Genomic DNA, 18212 nt, shown 5'->3' with positions numbered 1-18212 from the left:
TCATAAACATCGTCCAAACAGTTTCAAAGAATACTTTATATTTCCGATTTTTTTATAAAACTTTATGGTCTGTATATCGAAAACTACCGTTTAATTTTTCAGTGATCTATCAGCCACTTCAGATTGCCAGCACAATTCACAAACCCCCCGTAGATTGCAACTAATTCGGTCTTCTTTTTTTCAAAAACATTCAGTATAATGTTGCCGTATTTTTTAATTCACTACATTTAATGGGGCACTGAGTAACCTAAGGTATTTTCCTCTTAATTCCAGAAAACCATTTTTAGATTCACAGAGGTATTTAAAGGAACTTTTCCAGAATTCCGACCAGAAATAACAAAAGCTGGTTTAATGGCCCTTTTTCCTATTTTATAGAGAAAACTAGCAATACTACTAGGTGCGGAAGCTTTATGGCCTTTACGAAAGCTTTTACGACCGATCCCGTGGAAAACTACGCTCCATGAATATTTCATCCGTTTTATTTTAAACTGCTCCACGTGAAACCTTTTTACTGAGCTAAAGCCCGGATTATCAACGTTTTGCTAACTCCGACCGTGAAAATATTTCAGGATATGTCAACAATCGGGACTTGATGCCTCAGCACTTACTTCGAAACTTACGAAATATTTTATAGACCATAAGAGTGAAAATTTAACCTTAGAGGTACCTCACAGATTAACGAGGGCTAAGCGAGGACTTTATGGGAACTAATCGCATGATAAGAAGCCCTTATATATGAGGGGATTACTGTATATTTATTGTTAATTGGCTCGGTATTCTCTGGGAGGAATGTGTGGAGAGATTGATAGGAAGTTGATGAGAGTGTAACTCCCCAATTTTCATCAAAAGATTTGTTCAGTTCTCATTTGAGCTTAAAGTTTCTAAGCCACCTCTGCGCAATGAAGTAAAATTAAATAATGTTTAAAATTTAATCTGGCTGGGTCAGCAATTGATCTCTTTGACTTGATTTAATTAGGGTCTTTGCGAAAGGTCTCTAAGCAGATACATGGCGTTAATGTGATCATGTTCCAAAGATTGAGCGTAAACTTCTCTTAATGACGTGATGGTCGCGAATGTTTTCTTTTCGCAATGCAGGGTGCGAAAGTTTAATATACCTAATTTTTTAAAATTGAGTTATTAAAGGCAAACATTTCGTTAAGATCTTTCCCTAAGTTACTGAGAGAAAGCTACGCCCAAAGTTGATAACAGAATCACATTACTACTGTTTACAACATAAACATGTATCATGTTTTTTTGTTTCAGGTGATGAATTATTGTGTACCCAACCTAACCAACCGAATTACTATTTAAGAAGAAAACGTTGTGATCGATAGGCTTAAGTGAGAAGAACATGTTCCAAGCAACTCCGTCTTCTAGAGGGTCTCGTCCGGTCTATATCTCAGAAACAGAATATTATATATATTAGATGTGTACTCAGTGTCTAATTGAAAATTAATAAAAATCATAGTATATTGTTTATATAAATATTCTAGACTTAGCTTAGCGCTACAAAGAGACTCTAGGGACTTTATATCGGACCAGTACTTAGGACAGAAAGAGCAGTGTCCTATAAATTTCAGCCTATATCACATATTCGCAAACACAGTTCGGTGCAAACGAATACACATAAAAAATTCATTACCGCAAGCGCTAGTCTAGATTACCATCAGCATGTGATTGTTGCACTACTACTCACTTCATTATTGTCAATTCTAAGTGTGTTGTGATTTTTCATATAAGGCCTAACTTTAAGATAATAATGTGAAAGCCAGGTGATATTTGTTTCTTATAACTACAATTTAAGATTAAGTTAACAATTTTATACATATTTATTATTCTTAAGACAGGTTTCAAGATCAACCACCGTGAGTTTTGTTGTATCGTGGCGTGTGTAGGGGAATGTAGTTTCTTGTATCAGGTAAGAGGGGGCGGATCCAATGGGGACTGGGGGCTCTGAGGCAGTAAAGGCTCTGAACATCTGACTCAGCTAATGGGAAATTTAGTTTTTAGCAAATATTTCAAAAATATGTACCGAGGTACTTTCTAGAGTTCCTTTACAGGCTTTATGCTACATCGAGGATTGATCGCGAGAGATGAAAAAATCTGCCATCACCTTAAAGAAATTTCTCTTTTCTCCACTCTTGATTGCTGAGGATTTTCATTAGTTAGCATTATAGGTTAATTCAGTTTATGGAGGAATAATTAAAAGTATCCATCATATAGTAAGACATTCCATTTTTTTACTCAAGGTTTGAATATGTCGTTTCTGGTGAGATGGATGACAAAACTTAACGGATGTTACGCCGAGAAATTTTCCTTTGAATCAGAGGTTGCTAAGAAATTAAGAAAAAAGGATTCGGATTACCTCCGTTTACTCATAAATCCTGCGAGCTTCCATCAGGTCACATCACGTTCTTCTGAATATTCCAGACGTTTCTCTCTTATTTGGAGCTTTAAGCATTCCCAAAATTGTTCGTCGGTACACAATTTTTTGGCAGATCCCCCATAGAAATTACAAGAGTACCCTTTTCAGTTGCCAAAAATACATTCTTTTAGCCAATATTAATTGCTCGGCAATTTCACTCATTTGCATTTGGGAACTTTTTAATAATCAAAAACCTCACAAACTTTCTTATCCTTCAGTAACGCCACACTGCGTTACTCACGAGAAGCATAGCTAATTCATATCATTTAAGAATCCTAAAAATAATGTCTATAGGTTCACTTCCCTCTACTTTGAAAACCTAAACGTTTTTGTCAGAGCCTATCTACGATACTCAGAAATTTCAATAGCATTTTACGTTATATCGACCCAGGTGAACCTGAAGTTAGTCGTGGAGGTTTTTATTGAGAGAACTCTTCCACCCTTAACCCGCAATCAGAGGTTAATTTTCGGTTCAGATCCAGAGTTTTCCGCCTAACAAATTCATTGTAATGATATGGAAGCCTAGGTCTCTGGAAAACGCCAGCAATTTAAACCGTTGATTTTATGAACCATATAGTGATCCACATTTTTGGATGGAAAAAATAGTATTTCTGGAAAGGTAATTTCTACGCCTATGGAGTTATAGATTGGGTACCAGAGTATTTTGAAAAATAGAGTGCTCAAGATTCAATTACATCACTGATACGGAAGAATTGCATAATTCACTTGCATCGTTAAATTGGTTCAATCTCGAATCAGACATTCTTGAACAGATAGAACATTTTTTAAGTCTGACTGAAATAAAACTCGTCATCAGATTATCGTCCTTATTCTCCATCCCTAGACTCAGCGCATCTTCCACTAATTGTATCACGGTTGTTCCAAAAACATCAGTTGAGACTTCTCTAACTTGATTCTCTGGATATGTGGCTCAGGTCTAAAACCTTCTAAGTTATGTGAAGTCTTCTTGACACTTGTAGATGTTCAGCAACTATCTGTCTTCTGATTGTTTGGATCTCTTGAACTATTCTCTTGAACTGTTGCATCTCTTCTAAATTCTATCGTCTAAATATATTTCCATAGATTTGTTTAAACGGTTGCCAGCTTAATCGAAAATGGTTTGAGAGCACATTTATCATTGCCAGAGCCTCCTGATGACCAGTAGCCTCCCCATCTCCACATGCAGCTGGCATGTACAATTTTGTTAATGCTCAATTTTTGTTATCTAGTTCGTAATTTCATTATTAAATTCCTATGGGCAAGGGTAGCTGAAAGCGCAAAATCTCGCTCTCATTAAGTAAACTATAATATAAATCATATTTTCGGTGTTGTGTAACTTAACATACATTCTAATAATACATAGAGAGAAAAATTCATATTTTTCTTGATAGATTACTTAGGTGTTTGCTTCCTGGCAAGATGAGGCAATATACTGAGAAGTTATTTGTCATAATTTCATAGTTTTGATACTTCGTGTACATAGACCCTCTTTATAATAGTAATACAACTACTCGTTTCCTTATCTAGATGTGTAGGCAGTAGGTATTTTTGTGAAATATCTATCTTTATATAGCATGTAATCGTTAAGTAGCGTTAAGGCAGTGTGTTCAAGTAATTCAACGTTTCCATAAGCATGTACTATAATATGTTTCATTCATTAAAAACTATAATACATGTTTATTTATTCAGATAAACAAGCGTTTCATTTGTAATTGCTGTAATGTATTCCCAAGTTTTATACCAAGTCTTACTAACTCAATGTGGAGCACCAAAGCTTAGGTGGTTCGCCCAATAACTCAGATACATCTTTGGGTAAATAACAGTCACATGCTTTATTACGCCCCGGCTAGCGTAAAGAAGGCTGTGACCTAAGCTTGGGAATCCCAGGCATACATCTTCTAGTGTGTCAGAATTTCACTTAACTCTTAAGTTAAGAAAGATGGAATTAGCAGTTTAGAAGATATTTACCTACTATATCAATCCAAACACTTCATCAATTTTCGTATTGACCCATCTGAAGACCACTACGTAAAATCCCGGAACAACTCTGAATCTCTGGCTCCCTCCAGGTTTTTCGGCTTAAAACTTTCAACCAATGATTGCTAACCTGGATTAATCTCAATTATTGACTTCCAATTGCCAATATTAACGGAACTTTTGAATTTGACAAATAATCTATATACAATCTTTATCTCTTGCTAGCGGATGATCGCACCATTTAACCTTGAAAATTTTTATAAATTTTGATAGATCGAAAATTTTAGACTCAAATTTATTAAAGATCTCTGGGGATTTTAACAAACTAATTTGCGGATTTTCAATCTTGTGAGGACACCATTGTGGACCCACCTGTTAGGCAATCTAGGCAATGGCTGAAGAAAGACTATTTTTTGGGGAACGTTCTATATCCTAGATGCGCGAATTTGAGCCGTTTTTAATATACACGGTAGTGGAAATCAGAACGATGATTGAATCCCCTATTGTTTCAAGTTCATATAACCTGATCCATTGTTAATCTGACGAGATTCCCATTGAATTCGACAGAGGCAGGAGGGTCATCACATAACTGCCCGGTGACAGTTCAGTGACGATCACAGTCATTTAAAACGACACATTCTGTACTACATGGAATACCTCGTAGGGTCTGCGACTTCCTCTTCATTGTTACACAGCTTAATGATTGATGAGAACGATAATGAGGGGACGTAGGATTCTGCTCTGTAATCTTATGGTTGAGAGGACCCCGCCAATATAGTTTTCGCATAAAATTCTTGCCTCAATCTCATAAACCACCAAGATCGTCATCGATCTAAAGTATTAAGAAGTTCAATACATGTGGTTGGAATAGTTCAGTGCGGACCTTTGGAATGATTCAATGGTTGCGGTCATGATGAGTCAATTAGGGTTGTTTACCCGATATCGATGTTTATGGACTGGGCTGAAGGAGTGTATGAACAAAGTCCTTTGCCTACAGCGGCAGAGTAATAGTAGAGTTCTTTGCCTTCTCAAGAGTATTCTAGTGGTTTCCATGCACAAGAGTAGAGATGGACAACCGGTCCAATTACGGTTGGTGTCATCATTTTTCCTATTGCATTAAGAGTTTATTCAAATAATTTGGGAACTATATTTGAGGGTTTAAAGAACTGACATCCAAACACAACTACATCTTTTGAATGATATACTTGATTTAGTTCTTTTTATTCCTCTGCATGGCGGTCCTCTTCAAATTTCCATTCATCTCTGAATTGTATCCCTGTGGGGTCCTTTCTAAAGAACCGCTGTCAGGTTCGCTCTACTTCATTTTTCTGAAGATAAACTGTTAACTATCGTTATCCCTTTCTGGTTTATATCGCGATGATTTACTATCCAACAGTAAAGACGGTGAAACTTGGAATAAACAACCTTCTGCATTATCTAAACCACTTATCATCAAACTAATTTATCATCAAGTGTTCTACTGGGACTTCTGTGCTCGTTCTACCATATTAAATGTGGTAGTAAAGAATACAGTAGCGCCTTTAATGTATGCATTAAATTTATCAGCCATCTAAGTACAAATATTTCTGTGAGGTAGGCATTACAGGGGCGTACTAGGCACGATTGTAAATTGACTACACAGTTGAAAGCTCTCTGAAGTGAGTTAGTAGGGCATAACATTCAAGAATATTTATATCACAATATAATTAAGCCGTAGAGCTTTCACTGTCTTCAAATGAAAACCATATGTATTCTCTATATAGTCACAAAGATGGAATTCTCTAGGAATTACTAGAGAGGTGTTCTAGGGTGGAGCTTGCATCTATTACTAGCAAGAACTCTTTGAAGTTAACCTACAAGGTATCTTAAAAATATATCGCTTTGAAGATAATTAGCTATAGATTAAAGATCAACGTGTCATGTACATAAGTGCTAAATAACAACTTCCTATGAGATCATCAATGGACATATCAGATAAGAGTATGCAGTACTAAGCAACTAAGAACTTGCAAAGTGAGTTAACCATACCAATTTTATAATCTTAAAATTTCCTAAAAATATTCACTTATACGGCAAAATGTTTCGTTTCTTTTTGAGTTTTTGCCTAGAAAATGTCTTAGTTGAAAGGCATAAATTGAAGAAATTTTCAATGCTCGTTTTTCCTAAAATCTGGGTCGGAGGTTGATCTTGAATAAAAGTTTTTTCTTCTATGATATACAGGGTAAAGATAAATGCACGGCAAAATGGTGGCATTTGAACTCGCTGCATTTGGTAGCCGAGGAAATTTTAAAACTTTCGTTCTTGCGATCTTTAATTGCTTTGGTTGATATTTTGAGGCATATTCGGTAGTGATTTTAGTAATGTAGACTGATGGTTAATAAAACGTTTCTATTATATGTTGTACAAGAGCGGCAAGAATATTTAATGAACAGCTGTTTAGTTTTCTGCTAATAACAACGGTATCGTGAGCGCATTAATTTGAAACTTCACATTCACAGACGATGGATCTTATTAAAACCGGCAGCGAAAATCCCGCATACATTAACCAAAGCAATTAAATATGCGTAAGAACGAAAGTCCTAAAATTACACCAGCTGGCAAATGCAGTGGGTTGAAATATATTTATTTGGCAGTGCATTTTATTGTACCCTGTATATCTTTGAAAAACTGCTTTAATTCAAGGTCAAACTCCGACCGCGATTCTAAAACGAAGGTTTTTCACAATATCTGTAATTTCTGAATTTTAGGCATTTCCGAGATAGGGATTATCAAAAATGACGAAAAATTTTGCTGTATCGAACGTTTCCGTGAGTAGTTTATTACGAAGAGATCACTGACGTAAGTCAGCAGGACATGTTTACGAAAAAAAATTCTCAGAGTTGCTCCAAACTAAAGCTTCATATACGCTCTATAGAGGTGCGAATTAGGAACTTTCAAAGTAGTATCATACAAGAGATGAGTCTGCGGTGACTACCGGTAAGCGCTCAGCGAAGTGGAACATTAAATAATGCATATTCTTACTCAGAAATTAATAAAATCAGATATGAATATTTCATTTTCTATGAAATACTGCAGAGGCGTACCACACACGAATATGAAGACACTAAATGTGTTACAGCTTCCAGCCTTAGAATTCTACTGTCAGATGTGAATAGTTTATTAATTGCAACAAAGATTGTATGGTGTAGGAGTATAATATAAATACACAAAATCCGAGCTGACAAATGCAGCATAAGGTTCTCACTAACTCAGTGTACGGGGTCGGAGTTGATGGTGAGCCATGGTTGATATAGGAGCGGAAAATATATAAAACACCCTGTATAATTGATTATTTTTGAACGCTACGTTGAATTCTAATGCTTTTAGATACTACTTTGTGATTACCAAAACAACGTACCTACTACTTCTAATCTAGCACTCTCGAAACATGTTACATTTTGGGAATAGATATTTTCAAATTAGTGAAATTTTGGTATACTTAGGTCGTGTCATTTTAAATATTATGAGAATGCAGCGTTGAAGAAGAAAATAATTAGACAAGCCTTTGAGTGATAACAGGAGAGGTGGTGACTGTTTTTTGTAACGCCCTGTATATTCCTGCATCATTGGCTTTTAGAGTTCAAGATGTAGTAAATCTTTTGTATTTAAGACATTTCGCTTTGTTTCGTACTGTTTTCGTAATGATTATCGCTTTCCGTACTTATCTTCGATTCTATATCTATATAAGGACTTTAACAGTGCATTTGCAACATGTAATATGTGGGCTTCATCAAAAGAAAAAAAATATAGTTGAACTTTTCATTAAAGAACTTGACATGGGGGTTAAGATGGCATAGGACGGTTTTATCCGGAGCTTGATCATTTTATACATTATTGGTTTCTGTAAGCCCGACACTGAACTGCTTTTATTTCTAATGTTTTATCTCTTAAAAAGGGCACAGCATAATCCAGTTTTAAGCTGGAAACTAGAGGAACTATAGACAAGCAGAAATTATAAAACGTGGACATTAAACTTAGTTTATTGTCTATAAAGCCAAGCTATAAAACCTCCCTTAAATCTCTGAGGGCTTCTCTAAATTCCTGTAGTCCCGGAATCTGTTTGATATTGATCAGTTTGTTTAATTTTTTTCGATCTGTTCGCAGTTTTATGTTCGCTAAAGGCCAATGAAAACTGCAAATATTGAAAACTGCTTTATTATGCAAGAAAAACCACCCATAAATTCTAAATTCCTCTTCAGCAAACGCAAACTCCTAAAAATATTAATATTAACGACATTTTTACTGCCTTGGCGGGTACTAAACTCCGACTACTAAAATTTTACTGCTCGTTCTGGGACATATATAGGTGAGACAACTTTCATCATTTTTATCATAACAACTTATTCTAAAGCGACCATAAATAAAATAAATAAACTCTTTATGGGAAGAGAACGTCTCCTATTTCGGCGATGTGATCCAGGATGAAGTCCACATCTTTTGTGGTGAGAGCCGAGTTTTGGGAGACGAATCTAAAGAAATTGGGAAGAGTTTTGAGGGGCTGATAGTTGAGCATCACCGAACCGTGATTTACCATTACGGATTTGATCTGAGGGGCCACCTGAAAGCGAACAGAATGTTCTGTGTATATCTTCATGTTAATCCTCCACCAGGGCATAAGTACAGAAGTGTGAATATACTGTCAGATCATGGGATATTTCAGTTAATGCAATTGATAGCTCGGTACAGTTTTCACCAACCTGCGGTTTAGCAAGTGGCTATCCAAGGCTATCCATCAAATGGTATCCAAGGAGCTTTTCCGTTTTGAGCGTTCTGAGATTCAGAGGCTAGATATTCCGTCTCAGAAGCAAATGTTCCATTAAGCACATCGGCAACTTATTTTTAAGGTCTAGCGTTAGATTTTAAAATAGTATTTTGAATATATGTGGGCTTTGATCAAACTTCGCATCCTTATTATGACTCATTAAGAAGTGAAAGCGGCAGTTACGTGCGAGTTGCCTTTTCCTGCTCAGCTTAGCAGTTAGGAAAGGATAGTAAACAACATCGCAATAATCTAAAAGCGGGCATATTAACGAGTCCACCAGTAGGTAATGATTTAGCTTTACGAGGTAACAGGTATTTACATTTGTACAAATCCCTCAGCCTAAAATACACCATCCGCAGCTTTGGCGCAACGTGAAACTCAAAGTTCAGAGAACTGTCAAGAACCAGGCCCAGATTTTTGGTACTACCAGAAATTGGCAATGCTCAATGTCAAGTTATGGTAACGTAACGAGGCCACACAGTTAACAAAAGTGCACGTGGCGCGATAGCGAAACGCCCACCAAAAACTTAAAAAACCGGTTTTTCCACACATGTAAAATTATACAAATTTGCTTTACACTTCCCTGCCATTGCACAAATTAACAGGTAAGTATTCTCTTTGGGTTGAGCGTAAGATCAAAGGTATCAGGCCATTCGCCAAGTGGCCCAAGGTTATCATTACGAAGCCCAAATGCCTGGCTCTACCCTCTAGTGGGAAAAAAGAGAGAAGAGAAGTCGCCGGAAGTGTTATCCGCATAGAGATGAGCTGCGGATAATCGGATTTTATCAGGCGGACAAGAAGTGTAAATTCTAAATTGCTCGGGTGCAAAGATGCCGCCCTGGAGCCCTTTCAAATTGACCACTGTGACAATTGACCTGGACGCGAGCACTTCCACAATCTGCATGTAGATAGCCCCTGCAGGTAACTGGAAAACCACTTGCGTGCAGCCGGAGAAAAGCCACAACACTGCAACTTTGCAAGAAGTAAGTGATAATTCACAAGGTCGAAAGCCTTATGATGAGCTTTAATATGAGGCACGAGACAAGGGACAAATTAATTCCTAACATAATATTTGTGGTTACCCGAATCCAACAGCTTTGGTTAAGTTACCATTATTGTGTCTCGCCAAAAAGCCTGATTAAACAACTGGTAAAATATTCATGGTACCACGTAACCCTATAATTCTATAAAAAATTAAAATTTCAAATATATTACCTAGAGTTTGTTAGTTGCACTTTAGCACAAGGTCAGAAACAGACGAGACTATTATTAGAGCCATTTTCGAACCGCTAAGATTCTGACCTCTCTCTATAGAGAAATGATAGAATTTTACGATATGCAAATCAGGCTTTAGAAAATGGACTCTATTCGTAGTGACCACGTAACAATAACGCAAGTTCAAACATTGAAATCAGAAAACGAGCACGAAGTAGTAGCAGTCACCCGTTTGGCCCTCGGTACTGGATGGGAGCCGTCCTGTTTGGTTGATTTGATGCCTGTTGACGAGACGCTAATGGGCAAAACCCGTTCAGGCGTTAACAAATAAAAAAGTTTGTACCTTTTTTGTTGTTGTTTACCTCGAGCACATTGATTCAAAAACTCCCCTCAAAAGAAAAAAACCCATGATCTCCGCGCATAGGCCTAGAAATGGGCCAAGGGCATACGTGCAATTCCGCGAAAATTCAAAATTACGTTTTTCCTACAGGAAAACCTGAGAGGATTGTATTATGAAATAAACAATTTGTCGCATGTGACGCTTACATCAGGTAGCACGTGCTGGAGGTTATTAAGCGTACCAACCCTTCACAATTTTTGGGCTAAATTCAGTTAATCTTTGTCTTATATTTGCATGCTATAAGTCGTGCGGAATAGAAAGAATAGCATAAGAAACGTGATTCATCAAACTTGTTGTCGAACACTTTCATTGGAATGCGAGAAGCGATTTGCATAGGATGCAAAATTGGTCCTATTTTTCTGAACGGAACTGGTCTTATTTAAGCGGACTGCAGAAATACAAATAAAAGTCTTTATTAAGACCGCCAGCCCTCACGAATTGAACTTTTTGTGCTCCAAATGTCTTCTTCGGTTTCCTTCTAAATTTTCGTAATGGTTCCTATCGAAATGTGCCCTTAAATTAAGGACTATTAATTTAACGTTGTGAGCGCCCTCTCACGAGCAGATTTACTTTTATTAGCCTCCCATTGTCCGTGCCATCTACTGTTGAAGAGTAAAAAGCGGGTAATGCGTTTGGTTGCATCAATAGCGATTGGCGATTCGTTGAAAATTCTTACTATCCCTACCCGAAATTAGATGGCACTGCACGTTTTGGGATAAAATTATTTGAGAATTCACTATTCAAAGCTTATTTATTAATTCTTAATGAACGTTAGCCGCTTTTATTAAGTCCCCTTGGCCATAATTAAATTGCTTCAAACACTCGCAGTTTATTAAGAGACCGACAGCTATGGAAGCCTACTTAAAAGCTGAGATTAAACGCTTGATAATTAACATTTTAATGTGAGATTGCATGTTTTTGGGACCCGAAAGACATATAAAGCAAAGAGAAAAAGAGGCCAAAGTCAAAGATAAAACAGAGCCGCAGACCTAATTGGGTTCCAAGGTCTGCACTCAAAGAAAATCAGATTACATAACTTTGTTCTTTTTCCCTCTTAAAAACGAACAGTTCTCCTGCCGTTTTATAAGGGATTTTTTTAAACTCTGCACTTTACTCCTCTCTCTTTGACAGCATTAAAGCTGAAACTAAATCGATTACCCCCTTTACTTTTTCTTTAACGTTTACTCAAAAATCGAGTAACAGCGCTTTAATCACCTTTTGCAGCTGCTTATGATAGTCCGAAATGTTGAGCTTCCCTCTGAGGTACTTGGGCAGGTACCAGAAGCACACGTTGACGTACTGTCGCTTGGAGACCAGAAAGAAGTCTGGTCTGTTGTTCACCTGCTCCTCAAAGTATTCGGCCGAAGTCATCAGGGTGTCTATGTGGTTGGCGAAACCTGAGGAACCCTAAAAGGTATAGAAATATCACAATCAGCTTAAGAGATTAACTGATATTGGAGGAAGTTCACAAGACATCGAAAGAGCCATAAATAACAGTATTCTTACAATCTGGATAACAGATTACTGTTACCATCTGTGTCCTACAGTTTTTCCCATTTTGCCATTTTGTGGCATTTTTCAAATTTCCTGGACTATTAATTCTTATGGAAGGCACGGTAGCTTGCCCACCATAATTACTAAAATTGAATATTCTTCTTATTTCAGCAATTTCCAGGCTCGTCTCAAAAACCCTGACACAGGATTCCAAACGAACTAATGAAGGCAACTTTTATTTTGTTCTGTCAAAAAACGTTCGGGCGGTAGTTCTCGATCTTAAATAAATTTGCTGCCAATCAAAGTTAATTAGTTGAAGAATTGGAAGAGAACGCGACACTTTCCAAATCCAAAGGAAACACTTCACATCTCCGCCGCTGTTTCAAAAGTTCTCTAATTAAGAGTCCCCAATCAATAAGCCCCAGTGTCGTCCCCACTAGCTTCCCAACATTAAACTACTTGAGCCACTTCTGTGAATAATTAATCAAAGAAGGTAATCTACCCTTTCGAATTTAATAATTAAAGGGTAATTAAAAGGCAATTTCTTATTGCTCTGCCACTGGCTGCAGCTCAGCGGTGCAGCAATTAGCTCGAGTGGATTAGTTTCGTGTAACCAGGCCTTAAACCAATTAAATTTCGATTTTCTACAGTCTCCAGCTCTCTTTTTTAAGCATCGACGACCAGATAGTTTCAATTTTCTTTCAGGTTTATAGCGACATATTAGTCTCAATAACGTGAGTCATTTCAACCCTCCGTAGCATTAAACTCCATGCCCTCATTACGTTTTATGGGCCTTAAGTTGATATTAATAGTTTTATAAGGGGGATGTTACCCGCATTCGACTCATAACTTTTAATGTGAACCCGATTACTCGTGATTTATAACTTACTTTAGCTTTCCACATCAACCAAAATTTGAAGACGTCGCACTTCCTGCCGCATTGCAAGTACTTGTCCCCCACATCATAGCTCGAGTCGTAATACTTGTCCTTCTGAAAGAGGTACTCAGCTCCACGGGAGTGGCATGAATACAGAATTTTCGGGTCTCTGACTAGAAGTATCGAGCATTGTTGTGGTACTGCCAAAAGTTTGTGAGGATTGATTACTATTGAATCTGCCTCTTCGATCCCATTGAGTTTTGCTCTATAGATATAACTGAACTATGTAATCCGACAGGGGAATAGAGATGGTGCCTTACCGGTGTTTTTGTGAAAACAAAAGTCCTCCTCCCCAGGCAGCGTCCACGTGCAGCCAGATTTCATATTTTTTGCAAATCGGGGCTATTTCGTTAACAGGGTCAAAAGCTCCACGGACGGTGGTACCTAATGTGGCCACCACCATGAATGGTACGAATCCTCTTGCAATAATTTCAATAATCCGATTTTCTAAGTCTTGAGGGACAATTTGACCAATGTTGTCGGTTTTGAGTGAATGAACACCGTCCTCTCCGATACCCAGAAAAGCTGCAAATTTGTATATGGAGTAGTGGCACTCCTCCGAAGTGAGGATTACAAGGTTCGACAAGTTGGCATTGCCTTTTCTCTGTTAAAAATAGGTGCTAGTGAGATACTATTTGTTAGCGAAACTTTCCCACCTTAACATCAGGGAATTTCCAGAATCTGGCCAGATTGATTGCAGTTCCATTTCCAAAACTTCCTCCAGGGCAAAAGATGCCATCCTTCCACTCAGGCCCTACCATCTTGCACACCTCACCAATTATTGTGCTCTCCATTAAAGTGAACACAGGGGCTACTTCATAGGTGTAAACGCTTGCGTTCAATGCGTCTGTTAGCCACTGGCCCGCTAAGCCATAGGGGTCAAGTCTGGAATGCGCGCAGACCATTGCAGAAGTTTTTCTGTTAGTGCCTTTACTTTTGGCCATCTTACCCAGAAAACAATTGATTGATAAAGTAGGGATGTCCGGTTTTCACACTGAATTTTATGGTGTTCTTCATAATTTGCAACAGTTTGTCCTGACATTCCCCGGTTTGCGGTAAACTGAAATCGAATTCCGCCAGCAGTTGTTCGGGAGTCTTCCACAACAACACTTTATCCTGCCGAGTGGTGAATACGATATTTTTAAATAAAAGTTCGACCGCTTGCTTCAAAAAGTCTCCGTGGACGTCACGATTGGGCACTGGACAGAAATCGCCCATTGTGGTTGCACTTAACACTCGCAATGGTATTATTAAAACCGGGCAAGGGCCCTTTTATCCTTCTTCGGCTTCCTTATTAAATTAATTGGCTAATTAAGCATGCTCGGATGAGCGCACATTTGGCAAAGGGGAAAAGAATAATTTGTTCTCTCATTATTTAAAAAGGCATATCTGCAAGACCGTTCGTTAAATTTGAAAGCCAGAAGTTTTAGATGTTCGAGTAAACAATAACAGAGTTGCTTGGTAAGATATTGGCATAGTTAGTTAAATTTTGATGTCTGTTTTTTTTTCGATTTGAGGTTCGATTAGTCAATTAAACTGCAGAACAGTTCGGTGATTCTGAAAACAACAATACAACCTCCCGGGAAAGATCTACAAAATAAACGCAAAAAAGTAGGATTGTGTGCTATAGAATTGAAAAATGTTGAAAAATGCAAGCTGTTCATTTTAAAAATTAAGGTTACTTGCTGTTCAGTCGAAGTCACTTCCGGTCATATCGAAAGTAATGCAGTGTCTAAGATAAGGATTGCCAATAAAATGACAATAATATATAGAAACTTAGTTAAATGGGGAAAAGTTGCGCATTGAAGGGAATATTTTCATGGTCCAAATAGATTCATAGAAATACTTTTCGTTTTTTATTTAAGTGGGGCTGAATGATATTTTTGAATTGCTTTTTCCCGAATTGTTTTGAGAGATAAATGCCACTTTTCCATTTCGCTTTTTAATAAGCTGAAACAAGACAGTCTTAGTTGCTTGTCTTAACTTTCCTCTTAACGTAAAATTCTTCCTGTTTCACGAAACAAGTTTACGTTCCTTTTAAGCGTATTTTAAAACTTCTCATAACTGACTGCCACGTCGCGAACAGCTTTACGCACTTCCAAAGATAAGACTAAATGTGATACTACCAAAACTCGTTTAATTTTTGGCCACGGCGAAAGTACTTTTTCAACAAAAAAATATCTGATCAGATGCACACATTAGGGTTAAAGGGTTACTAAAAGGTAGTTCATCAGGATATTGATTTTTTTTTTGTAAAAGTTTAGAAATGTGACAACTGAACGAACAAATTGAGGCTGTTTTGAGTAAAAAAACAGAGAAAACTGAATTTTGAAAGGGATGAATTAATGTCCCGAGTGTTCAGCATGCAATTAACGAACTCGGTGTAAACAATAAACGAATGGTCTTAATTAACTTCCCACGTTTAAGGTTCACCGCTTACTGCGCATTTTTTTTAATTTATCACCCGTCACGTGTGTGATATGTAATTTTCTTTTAGCTCTTTACGAGATAGAAATCATATCAGGCTATAACAATAATTAACGGTGCTGGATCTTAAGGAGTGCTTTAAGTGCAGGAGTTAGTCAGCATATCAGGCGACTTTTAAATGATGCCGCACTTTGGTCCTACCTACGAGATTTGATGGCGTTTTAGGCAGATTATGTATTTTGTGCCACATCTTTAGACTGAAATGTATCAGCTCATTAGTGAAATTATCGTTGGTACTTTTTCTTTTTTTCTCTCTCCCTCTCTCTCTCCTTTTCCGTATTCATAATTATACAGGGCATTATTTAAGTATCCGGCAGGCCTTGACGGTTCTATTCCTCATTCGATTTTATAAAACTATCAGCCCTAAACAGCTTTGTTTTTATTACACAAGGTGAGCCTCCTTCGATGCTCACTGCAGGATAAAAATCACTTAGGAATTTTCTACACACTCTGTATATAAAAAAATCCTAATTAACTAAAAGGCGCCAATAAAGTGAATCACTGGCAATTTTTAATGCATGATCATATTTAATTCCATATAGTATGAAATTAAAATAAAGGATCGATATTAATTAAATTGTTGCAGTAATAAATAACGTTAAGCATAATTTGTATTAATGATTCAGGGAAATGACTGATATATGGTAGTTTCAATGGCGAAATGAAATCCCAATCAGAGCGAGAAAAATAGCGTATTAATACAATTGTTTTAAGCTTAGATTGGGCTCGAAATGAGGATCCCATAGCCATAATGGAATTTTGCTGAATTGAACGTGTTTTATCAGCTTGAATATTCATCGATAAACCACATACGTTAGCACTTATTAACGTATTATTTGAATCTAAATCTGTATCTTTAAAATTTTTCTAAAAAAAATATTTAGAATTTTTAATCTAAGAGCCTGCATTTTCCACTAATAGATTCAGGATATTTAAGAAAAATCTGGACTGTGTGGGTAAGTTTTCGTTACTACCAATATTTAGGTCCTAAAAGGATGCTTCTTTTGTGGATCTTCTTAGTGTTGCGATAAAAATGAGGAGTTCTACTGTTGTTAGATTTTAATTTGTTTTTCTGCTTCCAGGAAAATACTTTAATGTTTTTTAAGTGCGTTATAAATTTACCTCTCCAATGTTCCCGTGGAGTTTTGGTTTAATTTAGTGTTATTTTGTCTAGTTACGATTACATCACTACTAGTAATTTAAAAGTTTACAACTCTTCAGCTCTTCTACATTTTCAGTTGTATCGTACGACTGATAACATTTACTAGGCTAAATACAACAATCAACAGTCGCCATACATAAAAATACTTCGATTCCGAATAACTTCTGAATTTTTCGAGCTGTTTGTTGGCTCAGCTAGAAACACTTGTGCTGCGCGACATTTTTCTAATGAACTTTCTCGTGCAGTCTGGCGTTTCACGGGCTCGGCATCGTCGCTTAGGAGGCAATGCTTTTCGTAACAATATTTATCTTTCATCATACCTTCATTTTAAAGTTTACAGTTTAAAACTGCTATATTTAAAGCGCCAAAAATTATGTGGAGCAATAAACTTTACTGAGGAGTAGCAGTCCAACGGTTTTCAGTCGAATCCAATTTTAGCTGTTCATGGAGGTGTCAATATAATCGAACTCATTGTCGTAAATCAAAATGTGATTGATTGAATTTTGAACTTTCTACCCTCAAGCTAGTTTCAATTGAAGCTGGGACCTATTAAATACCAAGGCATGTAGCATCGATAAATTTCGTTCCTTGCTTTATATAAGTTTTATGTATTTGGCAGTAGAGCGGCAGCTGCTTTCACAGTTCACACGTATACGGCACAAAATTCGAGGTGCTCAACTTTAAAACTCCGTCCGGGGGAGTTTTGATGGGGCGACAGCAGTCGGAGATCACGTACCTAATAAATTTATATTTCATATACTTCTTGCTGCCGCATGAAATTCTAATAAAATTGTTAAGATTTGGCACCCAGGAGGATTGTGTAACTTAGAAATTCGATGACAGACTCTGAGACATCTTAGAACCTACAGTTTGGCCGAAGATTTGAGCAAATTGTATCTCATTGTTCCGGAATGTTGGTGTCCCATTAGAAGGTAGTTTAATCACTGTAAACCCACTTTAAGGAAAACTGTAAAAACTGGCCAACTTTTCAGAAAAACCTCGACCGAAAATACCTTCACTTCAAGAGACTTTAACACGTTTTAACGAGAAATAATCCCATTAAAGCTGGCACGTTTCACCGTTAAGGGCCATTTCATAGAAACTTCCCGAGTGATAATCTCATTTCGCAAGCCGAACTCAAAAACTTCTAAACCTCGTATTCTTTGCCATTTTCTATCCAGATCCACTATTACGTGCTCAATTTTTACTAGACACAGGACTAAAAGACAGACACCTTCGATATCAAATTTAGTTCCTTTCTCTGGATATCTAATGCATTTAGTTCTGGCTTTCTAATTCAAGGTAAGTTTGCCA

The 18212-nt window shown here is 37.2% G+C and overlaps 2 protein-coding genes across 3 annotated transcripts in view; one reads left to right on the top strand and one right to left on the bottom strand.

The window, feature by feature from the left end:
- LOC136411170 (protein doublesex-like) overlaps positions 1-4116 on the top strand; it is an 87384-nt gene extending 83268 nt beyond the window's left edge. For both annotated transcript variants that reach the window (XM_066393641.1, XM_066393640.1), the window contains one exon: positions 1264-4116. The gene's annotated coding sequence lies outside the window, so the exon portion shown is untranslated. The remainder of the gene's footprint in view (positions 1-1263) is intronic.
- A 4464-nt stretch (positions 4117-8580) lies between these two features.
- On the bottom strand, positions 8581-14490 carry LOC136410970 (cysteine sulfinic acid decarboxylase-like). Its single transcript, XM_066393359.1, has 6 exons — positions 14199-14490; positions 13906-14134; positions 13510-13853; positions 13202-13454; positions 12034-12225; positions 8581-8999 (listed from the first exon to the last, which is right to left on the bottom strand). Exons 1-6 carry the CDS (start codon positions 14465-14467, stop codon positions 8820-8822), a joined length of 1467 nt encoding a protein of 488 aa, XP_066249456.1. The 5' UTR covers positions 14468-14490; the 3' UTR covers positions 8581-8819.
- Between the last annotated feature and the right edge of the window lie 3722 nt (positions 14491-18212).

This window comes from Euwallacea similis, chromosome 9 (assembly GCF_039881205.1).
Source record: "Euwallacea similis isolate ESF13 chromosome 9, ESF131.1, whole genome shotgun sequence".
Taxonomy (NCBI): domain Eukaryota; kingdom Metazoa; phylum Arthropoda; class Insecta; order Coleoptera; family Curculionidae; genus Euwallacea; species Euwallacea similis.
Note: the sequence above shows the minus strand (reverse complement) of the source record. Positions and strands in the feature narration are given on the sequence as shown.

What these genes read in the sequence shown, in the direction of transcription:
- LOC136410970 (XM_066393359.1), bottom strand. Translation starts at nt 14,467, where the DNA reads ATGGGCGATTTCTGTCCAGTGCCCAATCGTGACGTCCACGGAGACTTT. An exon ending in TTGTTTTCACAAAAACACCG is followed by an intron (nt 13,455 to 13,509) that starts GTAAGGCACCAT and finishes TTATATCTATAG; the next exon opens with AGCAAAACTCAATGGGATCG. An exon ending in ATCATAAGCAGCTGCAAAAG is followed by an intron (nt 9,000 to 12,033) that starts GTGATTAAAGCG and finishes GTTCGCTTTCAG; the next exon opens with GTGGCCCCTCAGATCAAATC.